At 38.8% G+C, this 11,083-nt stretch overlaps 1 protein-coding gene across 2 annotated transcripts in view; it reads left to right on the forward strand.

Moving 5' to 3' along the window:
• Positions 1 to 3,104, forward strand: part of NPSR1 (neuropeptide S receptor 1) — a 267,077-nt gene extending 263,973 nt beyond the window's left edge. For both annotated transcript variants that reach the window (XM_004606883.2, XM_012932358.2), the window contains 2 exons: positions 2,023 to 2,203; positions 3,014 to 3,104. In XM_004606883.2, the coding sequence (XP_004606940.2) occupies positions 2,023 to 2,203; positions 3,014 to 3,104 (272 nt within the window). The remainder of the gene's footprint in view (positions 1 to 2,022; positions 2,204 to 3,013) is intronic.
• Positions 3,105 to 11,083: the final 7,979 nt, after the last annotated feature.

Raw genomic sequence — 11,083 nt, forward strand, 5'->3', positions numbered from 1 at the left:
ATTCTTTTTATTTGTAAACAATCAGAAGCATAGACACATGTTCCCTGGATATTGAGTCAGATGATGTGACTTATACATGTGTCACAACTAGTTTAGCCTTTATTATCAGGAGCTCTAGGCCCACCCTGTCAGGTCTTTGTAATCAGAGAGCAAGATACCCACAAGAAGGTCAGTCTGTGTTTACTTCCCTTAAGCCCCCAAAAGTCCCTGATGTATCAAACAAGTCATAATGCCCTTAACTACCCTGAAATAAAGTGGAGCATAGTATTATGTACCCAGCATCTTTCTTTAAAGATCAATGTATAGTAATATAAAGGAGGAATGGAAAGAAAGTAATTTAAGATAAAGCAATGTGGATTTCAGTGTGTGAATGATTTGACACAGCTACACAAGAAGAATAATGAAGTCACCAGATGGTTATACCTAGATAAAGCAATAATCACAAATTAAAACCATAAAGGGCAGTGAGCTGTTCATGGAAACACTAAGTGATGTGATGTGTATTTCTGTCAGTCATCTGATTTTCTGAGGTGAGCAAACCCTGGCAAAGTTTAAAATTAAATAAAATCATCTTTCCTCCATTTGAAGGGGAATTGTATTTGTGTAAGAATACTTAATAAAATATTTGTGTCCTGTATAAAATAAAAATTAAGTTTTTAGACTGGTGCAGTTGTAAATAGGGCTCATAGTTGCATGAAGGTCTATTTTTGTGACGGCTGTCTGAGACATGAGTGAGACTCTGCCAGAACCACAGAGGAGAATGAGCACCTCTGGCAACTCAGAGCCTCTGCCCCTCACAGACAAATACAAAGCAGACATTTTTCAAAATGTCCCCAAAGGCAGTTTTGCCCTTCTATGTCCCAGAATCACTATTCTAGGCCATCATCACGGTTAGTCATCAGACCCCAGAATACCCATTAGCCTTTGTGTTTCAATTTCCTTCTATATATTTTCAAGGTCTGTGGAGAAGCAGGAGAGAGAATGTGTCGTGAAAATTGAGGTACAGTCAGCCTTAAAAATGTCTTTCTCTGTATATAAGTGCATTAGTCTGCATTCTCCAGAGAAACAAGAGGCAAGGAAAAGGAGAGAGAAAAGTAAAGAAATTTATTATAAGGAATTAGTTCATCTAATTTTGGAACTGAGAAGTCCCAAGATCCACAGAATCAGGAGACTTGGTATCATTCCCATCTGAGACCAAGTCTCAGGAGGAGGAGGAGGCCAGAGCTCTCACTAGGTCTCTCAAGCAGAGAGCTCAAATCCTTTCTCATTCAATTCAGACATCTACCCAGGCCTGTTGGACTAAATGAGAACCAATGACATTGGGAAGGACAATTTGCATTTCTTAGTTTACCAATTCAAATTCTCATCTCATTCAGGAGAGTTTTCACAAAAACACCCAGAAATAATGTCTAGCCAAGCAGTGGGGCATTCCATGGACCAATCCAAGGTGACACAGAAAATTCACCACCATGATCTGGATTTCCATTTTCCCACCTCTCTCCTCTGGGAATTTGGAATCAAACACAATAAGGTCTCTCACACACTGAACCATGTGCTGTGAAGAGGGGTAAAGCATAGGTGTTCTCTGGAGTAGTTTACTTAGAAATAGAAAATCAACTTAAGGATATTGAACTTCAGCCAGGAAGTACCCTTCCCTTAATCTAAAGCCAGGAGTCTCTATCTGTTCCTCTGTCTTATCTAGAACCTCAAGGACTTGGCTGAGTTGCCCTCCACATTGTGTAGGTTGAGAAGTTCTGGTCACATCCAACTGATCTCAGATTTTTAATAAGTCAAAAATAGTTATCATATCAAACCCTCCCCTTCCAGAAGCTCCAAGAAACTGACTGCTCTAGAAACAAAGCAGTGGGATGTGTTTGTATTCTTGTGTGTGTGTGTGTGTGTGTGTGTGTGTTTAAAAAAATGGGATGTTGACACTAACCTGTTCAAGAGATTTCTGAATGATCCCACGTGTTAAGAAATCTTCTAGTTTCTGTGGCCCACTGATGACTTTCTTTTCCCCAGCCTTTATCTGCTGCTGGAGTCCATACTTCCTCTTCGATATTTTGGATAACTTTAACCTCCTTCCAGACACCAAAGAGCGCTTTTACGCCTCTGTGATCATTCAGAACCTGCCAGCCTTAAACAGTGCCATCAACCCTCTAATCTACTGCGTGTTCAATGGCTCTGTCTGTTTCCCCTGCAGGTAAGACCTCTGGCTAGGTCACACACTATGCACTGGCCACTGCACTCACACTAACTTGTATTTTCCTTGTACCAGAGCTCTCTAGCAGGGCATGGGTCTCCAGATACTAAAGAGCACAAATCTGGTCCTACTAGTAGGACCAATTCAAACCCTGGCTCAGGCCACAGCCTATGGCCTTTCTTCATCATAGCAGGTCATATCTCTCATTTCTTTTCCCTCTGATTCAGGGCTTCTACATATCAGTTGCCTCAATACAATGTCCTTTTTACAGCAGGAAACATTACAAATAAAGATTCAAGAGACATGTGACATTATTGAGGTTATGTGAATAATTAGTAGCAGAACTGAAATTAGATCCCTCCCACAACTGCTCAGTCATTTTGCTAATTTTCAGCTGTCTTCCTGTAGAAGCTACAGGGAGTAGGTGGAGAAATCTATTGGCAATAGAATAGTAGGGCAGGTTTAACACCTAAGTAAACTCATCCTTTTCAGACCAAGATTCAATTCCTACCATTGCTAAGTCATGGCTAAGTGTAATCTTGCTTAAGTTATTTAACTTCTAAAGTCTCGGGGCTTCCTTACCTGTCCAATGGAGCTATTAGTAGTTGTTCTCTCTTTTCAGGATTTCCCTGTCCATTGGACTCTGGTTCTGACCAGTGGGAAGGAGGCCTGTGATGTGAGGAAGGCAGATATGGGATGTTACCTGGAAAGTCTGTTACTATGTATGATTCCTAGGATATTCTCACAAACATGTTGACTTCTTTTATCAAGCCAAATTATTTTTCATTACCTGGTCCATTTTTTCTCTAGGGAGCAAAGATTGCAAGATTCCAGAATGATACGCCAGGGGAGAGCTGAGAGGCATGAGATGCAGGTTTTGTCCAAGCCCGAATTCATCTAGAATTCAAACAATGTATTCTAGGCTGACTGGTCCATGAGCGCTCCTGGGTCTCCTTCACCATCTTGGGCACTTACACAGAACCTGAGTTGATTTCTTTACCATGCCTCTGTCCTCACTTAAGGAATGCAGAATGCAAACTTTCTAATAATGCCGTGTTACCTACATCAGTAAATGCAGGCCAATATTGAATCACCAACTCTTCATACCAGCCAGGAAGGATGGTTCTTCTTTCTGTTATTTACAGCCACTCCTCACCTCACCCCACTGCTCAGCATTGCTGATTAGTGTCCAGGCTTGGGGAAGCTGAAGACAGGAAACCAGCAGGGAATAAAGAAGAACTGCATATGAGCCTTTCGGTTGCAATTTAAGAAGTGAATAAAAGATTCATCTAGGCTGAGATTTTCCTCCCATTTTTTGAATTGGAGGTTGAGTAATTGTGGCCAATAAGATGTTTGTCCTTGGTTGCCAACAAATTCGTTTTCAGACATTGGCACTTTTTGTTATCTCTGCAGATGGCCTTGTTTGGCAGATGGGCATGATGGAAGCAGCCAACCTCATAGTCCCATTGTAGCAACACATGCTTTTCAGAAAAAGCACAATCGTTTGTCTTCTAATGCAAGGTCAAAATTGAGAGGTACTTGCCCTGAGCAGAAGGTTGAAAATCATGAACCTCTAACCTTGACCCTAAGACTTGGGTCCTGAGCCTCACAAGTCAGTGGGGTGCTCTGTGGTATCCCCCTTTAGCTTTCGCACTCAGGCTTCTCTGGGCTCCATTCCCACACCCGAGGATGCTTCTTTCCTTACTAAACACTGTGCTTCTTCCAGGCATGATGTTTTTGTAAGCTTTTCACCATTTTTGCATGACCCAGCCATTGTCCATCAAACACCTCAGCCACGAAGTACTGGTCGTGCTTATCTTGACAAGTCTGGAGTTTGGTATTTATCAGCAAAATGCAAGTGAAATATGACTAAATGTTTTCCAGTCAATTTTTACCATTGGATTTTTCCATAAGTGGAAATGGCATCATTTAATTTGATTATACATACATCCCTCCTACAACTCTAGGATGCGCGTGAACTCCTTATTTTTAGCCTCACATACATTCTTGACATTAAATTCTCCTTGGCAAAATCCTCCTTCCCAGAATTATTCAGAGCTTAAAATTTTTTTTTGGCTCACTGCTACTGGAGTCATTAAAATGTGCAGTATATTTTAATAGCACTCTATTCCTCATTATAGTGTCAGCCCAAAGACTGCCTGTTTAAGGTCACAGCAGCCTTTTCCCCATAAACTCTCTTTTCAATTCCATCTGATTTAGGGGAAAGTATCTCTTTAGACAGAAACCAGAATCCTCACTTATCAGCTCATTGCAATTTTCACCTGAATTTTAGAAGCCCAAATAATTTTGTCTTATATCTACACAACTGTTTTGAAGTCAGTTTCATTCTGTGTCCAATCAGCTAAGTGTGAGCAATGCTGGAAGCTTGGAGTGGTTGAGAAGTGCTTTTCAACATTGTACTTTAAATCAAGATGTACCACAGAAGATCCACAGAATTGTTGCTAAAATAGCTGCCTGCATGGAAGCCAATTAATGGAGCAAAATCTGGCCGATGTCCTAGACCGCCACACAGCAGGCCTGGCTTCGCTTGACAGATGCTTTCCATCTCTGTCAAGTTCTGTTCTGCAAAAGGCGTAGCATGTCTTAGCCATCTTATCCATCAATAGCTTCTAAAAGTTAAGGGGAACATGGAATAAGGGCTTCTGTGCTTTTCAGAAACTGGACTTTTTATAGTGGATGCAATGTTGCAGTCCTCATTTCCCACAGGAGACTGAAGATAAGACAGTGGTGTGGTTACTACAGAATAAGCTGCCATTAAAAATGAAACATGCATTATATTGGTGTGAATTCTAAAATTCTTATTTCCATGTACTTACTGAGATGGGTATATGTGCTTTATTTAAGTGTTATGAAACCACAAGTTTATGTACGACCTTAGTTAAATCATTTCATGTTTCTGGATATCAATTGTCTTATTTCTGAGATAGGAACAGAGTCAGGCTAGAGCAGAGGATCTTCAGGTTCTTTACAGATACACACTCTGAGATTGCAAAGGCTCATATTTCATAAATGGAAGTCAGAGCTGCTGGCATTCTTTCCCTGGAAGACTAATGATGCTGATATACTGCTGAGTCATTTGTCCTTTGTAAGGTGTAGACTTCTTGTCTATCACCATGCAGTTTAAAAAAGTATCATTTCTCAATGAGAAAATCTGAGTTCTTAAAGAAAACGAGAAACTTAATGTTGTCCTGTCACTGCTGGTAGCCTTGGGAGACCAGGTCAGGTTCAAAAAACCAACAGAATGTTATAGAAAAAAAAAAGAAGGTACTTACTCCCTCATGAAGGTATCAGACATGTGTGGTTATGACAAAGGATCCAAGTCAAAACAATTTTGAAAAGAAAGCCTCTTTAACAAATGGTGTTGGTAAAACTGCCACATTAATGAAAATGAGGTATAAGTACTAGTTAACAGCATATACAAATATTAACTCAAGCTCAGTTGATGTCAAACTTAGATATCAGAACCAAAATAAACAAAGAAAAATATTGTAGTGAAATATAAATGACACATTTCAGAGCCTCAATATCAGAAACATATTCAAAACCTTTAAAGGCAAGTGTAACAAAAAGTAAATAAACTTGGCTACATCAGATTAATATGTTTTATTTAACACAGCAAAGTAAGTTACCTCAAGAAAAAGGCATCTTAGGTCTTGATAAAAGGTATGTGCACAGTATTAACAAAGAGTTAATATACATCATATATAAAGAACTCTCAGCTCAAACAAAAAGAAAAAAAATAAAACCATCATGAAAACAATGGGCAAAAAAATAATAAATAACACTTTTGTAAAGAAGACACCCATATGGGCCACTATTGCGGCCTCATGACCTCATATCTCTTCATTCTCAGCAATGAAAAACAAATTATCAAATGCTTCCTTTACAGCAGGTCTGACTTTGGGAGGGGGGGGGACTCCAAACAACAATAGTGAGTTTTTTTTTTTGAAATATTGAATGTAATCAAAATAAAGAGAAAGTAAAGTGAAATTTATCAGCTACACAGGCAGGGTGGGGGCCTGGGAGGATGGGGGGGAGTGTAAAAAAACTAAAGCATGCCGAGGGGCGCGTGCACTCGCGGGCTCTCTGGGCAGCAATGTCTCACCACCTGAGTTCGGTGCTCTGGAACAGCAGTGTGTGGACTGGATTGGGACAGCCGGTGGTTAAGGACAGGCAATGGAAGAACGAGGACCAAGCTGGTTGCTGATTAGTTACCATTTATTCAATCTTCCATCTTTCTCATCTCCCACACTCCCAGCTCCCGCCTCTCTCTGGATCATCTCCAGCCTCTCTCCTTCTGTAGTCTCTCCTCCTACTTGTCTCTCCCCACCTTGCCCTCTAGGCTACACCCAGCCAGGTAGCAAAATCAACATAAGAAAGCCCTTCCTGAGGGCAGGGCATTCCAAAGTCCTTCCTGACTCTTAAGGTTTTTCTCCTTTCCTTAGTCCAAACACTTATTAACATCTGAATACTAGTTATTTTTGTATGGACATAGCAAGAGGTACATTGAGGCTTGCAAGGCAGCTCTCCTGGCAACATCTTGCCACAGACTCATACCACAGCACCCAGGCCAGATTAATCATTCCTAACCCTAGCAGGGTCCAAATCTAGTTATCACTGTTTGGATCGTGATGACATTTGTCCATGATCAAGCTCTTAACTTATAGTTAAGCATTAGTCACTTTGGCCAGGCCCATCTCGATGCCAGGGTAGCACACAACTCACCACTTGCCCTAGGTCCGTCTCATCCCTCGTCAGGACCCTGCTTTTGGGGGTGCTAGGAAGTAAGGGCAGCTGAGGCTTAGGTTGAGAGAACAAATGCCCAGGAGGAAAATATCATGTAGAGTCAAATGACTCCCAGGTTATAAAAGCATAGCATTTGCTAAGTCTTCTAGAAAAATCTGAGGTGAGCTACAGACATACCTACAATCCCTTATAATTTGAATAGTTCCATTTCAGATGTTAAGCTACCAGGTTCCCTGCAGCTTTTGTATTGCATTTGATAGAATGGAATTGATCTACTTAGGGGCCAACTCCTCATTTCCTTTGACCAACTTCATTTTGCCTTTAGAAACAGGAAAAATCCACACCCCATTTCTCTGCAATTGCATTGTAAGGATGCATTTATCCACAGCAGGGCAGATCCAATTAACATTTTTCAGTGAAATTTCATGCTTTTTCAATGCTAAAATGAATGGAGCCAATTCATAGGCTCAACCAATGTCATGATTTTAAGTCTCATGGATATCCAAAGAGGCTTCAAGGAGGTAAGTTGGACTTAATAATCATACACATAAACAATAATACCTAAATCCAGAGGTAACTAAATGTAGTTAAATCTTTCAGAAGTCTTTGAATCTGCTAGGATAAAGGTAGAACGTGGATTACCATTAGGCAGTATACACAAGACATAAAAGAAGAATGGATAGAATAAATCACTAAAATAATATAAATTACATAGCAGGAAGTTTTAGAATCAAAATTACTAAAGAAAGACTGTGCCCTCTAATATCAGGGACAAGACAAGGTTGCCCACTATTACCACTTCTATTTAATAGAGCACTGGAAGTACTTGCCATAGCAGTTAGGGAAGAAAAAATATTAAGGGCATCCAGATAAAGAAAGGAAGAAGTCAAGCTCTAACTATTTGTGATGACATAATATACTTAGAGAACCCTAGAGCCTCTACCAAAAGTCTCCTAGAAACAATAGATATGTATAGCAGAGTGGCAGTTTACAAAATCAATACCCAAAAGGCCAGGGCTTTCATATATGCAAATAATGAAAGTGAAGAAAATGATATATTTTTTTAAAAAGATGTCATTCACAATAGTGACTCAGAAAATCAAGTACCTCAGAATCAGTTTAAGTAAGGAAGTAAAGGATGTGTACAAAGAAAATTACAAAACGGACTTCAAGAAATAAACACATCAAGAAATGAAAACACATCCCCTGCTCATAGATTGGGAGAATTAATATTGTCAAAATGGCAATATTCTCCAAACTGCATACAGATTAAATATGGTCTGTATAAGGATATCATGACATTTTTCAAAGAAATTGATCAAACACTCCTGAAATTCATATGGAACAATAAACCCCCATGAACAGCTAACACAATCCTTGGAAAAAAGAAGATGGGAGGGGTCACCTTCCCCAACTTCAAACTGTACGACAAAGCAGTAATAATTAAAACAGCCTGGAATTGGGATAAAGACAGACCTGCAGGCCAATGGAATAGGGTTGAATATCCTGACACACACCTTCAAATATATGATCATGTAATCTTTGAAGAGGGAGCAAGAAATATGAAATGGTGTAAGGAAAGCCTTTGTAACAAGCGATGCTGGCAAAACTGGATAGATACATGCAAAAAATGGATTCAAACCTCTATCTAACACCATACGCAAAAGTCAGATCAAAATGGATTAAAGATATCAACATCAGACCCAAGGTACATGGAAAAAAATGTAGGCAAAACCTTCCACAATATTGAAGTTATGGGTATCTTCAAAGATGAAATGCCTCTGACCAAGCAAGTAGAAGCAAAGATGAACAAATGGGATTACATTAAACTATATTAAACTGCACCTCAAAAGATACAAAGCCTATGAAATGGGAAAGGTTATTCACCCAATATCCTTCTGTAATTGGTTAATATCAAAATATACAAAGCACTGGTTGAACTTTACAAGAATAAAACATCCAACTCCATCAAAAAATTGGGAGAAGAAATGAGCAGAAACTTTCTTAAAGAAGAGATTTGAATGGCCAAATGGCACATTAAAAATGCTCTTCATCACTAATCATCAGATTAATATGACAGTGAGACATCATCTAATACCACAGAGACTGGCACACATCCCAAAGGACAAGAGCAAACAGTGCTGACACAGATGTGGGTAGAAAGGGTCTCTCCTTCACTGTTGGTGGGAATGCCAATTGGTCCAGCCTTTTTGAAAAGCAATATGGACATTCCTCAAAAAAACTAGAAATTGAGTTCCCATTTGGGAACCAATACCACTTCTGGGAATATACCCTGGGGCCCCAAAACACACAGCAGAAACACCATCTGCACTCCTATGTTCATTGCAGCACTACTCACCATAGTAAGAATCTGGAAACAAGCTGAGTGCCTGAGAAAAGGCAAACGGATTAAGAAACTCCAGCACATCTACACAATGGAATATAGCTCAGTTGTTAGGAAAAATGAACTCATGAAATTTGCCTATAAATTTGCCTATAAGTAAAGTATCATACTGAGTTAAATGAGTCAGAAAGAGAGGGACAGATATAAAATGACTGCATTCATTAGTGGTATATAGAAAAATCATACATATATACATATATATAGTATGAGACTAATACCATGATCAGGAAAATGGGCTAGGAGGACTGTTCAATGGCTGGAATCAACCACAAGTATGTATGAGGGTAGATAAGATAGAGAAGGAACCAATATGACAATAATAGCTGGAAATGATCACACTGGACAAGAACTGAGTGTTAAAGTAGGTAAAGGATATACCGGATAACCTTTCAGTATCTGTATTGCAAACCCCAATGCCCAAGAGAAAAGAGACAGACACAGAGAGAGAGAGAGAGAGAGAGAGAGAGAGAGAGAGAGAGAGAAACAGAGAAAAACAGAGACAGAGAAACAGACAGACCGATAGGCAGACAGAAACAAAGACAGAGACAGATAAAGAGACAGAGAAGAAAAGTGTCTACCATAGAGGCAGGCTGGCAGGTTGGCACTGGGGGTCATGGGAAGGAAGCTGGGGATACCTGTATTGGGAAACATACACTGGTGAAGATAGGTGTTAGAACACTGTATGACTGAAACCTAATCATGAACAGCTTCTGAGTCTATCTCACAGATTCAATAATTTTTATTGAAAAATAAGTCAATAGTAGATCAAAAAAAATATGAAGCCTGCATTGATAACTTTTCTTTAAAAAAAGGAAAAATGAATGATAAGGTCACGCAAATATCCAAAAGGCAAGAATAGAGAGAACCAGAACCAGGAAAGCTAGGACAAATAGAAAACACAGAGGGAAGATCCAAATATATTAGTTGCTATAATAAATGCAAATTGATTAAATATTCCCACGATTAATTAGTGGTTATCAGACTATATTTAAAGCCAATATCTGTTGTAAAGACATGCCTAAAGGGATACAGATAAAGTCTGAAATAAACAGAATGGAGGAAGGAATTCTATGGAAATCATAACCAGACAAAAGCTGTAAGGGTGAATAATTAAAGCCTAAATATGTTTTAATACAAAACATTACTCACAGAGTAAAAAGAGACACTTCACAAAAACATATTTTAGTTCAGTAGGATTATTCAAATTTCTGTATACCAAAGCCCCAAAGCATATTTTTGAAAGTTGTAAAATTTTTTTAAAAAAGACAAATCCATAACCATAGTTAATTCCATAGTCATACTTAATTGCAGTATTTGTAACAGGCAAAAATTAAGGATTATCTGAATAATTTTAACAACACATGTAGCACAGACAAAAGAACTCTTTATTCCAATGCCCTACAATAAAGTTTTTTCATGCATATAAGAAATGCTACAAAAGTTGATCATATACCAACCATGGAACAAGTTTCAAAACTTAGAGCAGACAACTCATTCAGTTTATTTTCTCCATCACAATGAAGGTACACTAGAATTTAAGAGCAAACATATACCAAAAAAATTCCCATGTGTTTGGAAATACTTGTAAAATTAGAAGTATAATTCACAATTATATAGTATAAAAGAAGTAAAAGAAAATAGAAAACAATTCCATAATATGAAACATTATGAAATGTGAAAAACACACTAACAAATGTGTGAGATATAGA

This window comes from Sorex araneus, chromosome 1 (assembly GCF_027595985.1).
Source record: "Sorex araneus isolate mSorAra2 chromosome 1, mSorAra2.pri, whole genome shotgun sequence".
NCBI lineage: Eukaryota > Metazoa > Chordata > Mammalia > Eulipotyphla > Soricidae > Sorex > Sorex araneus.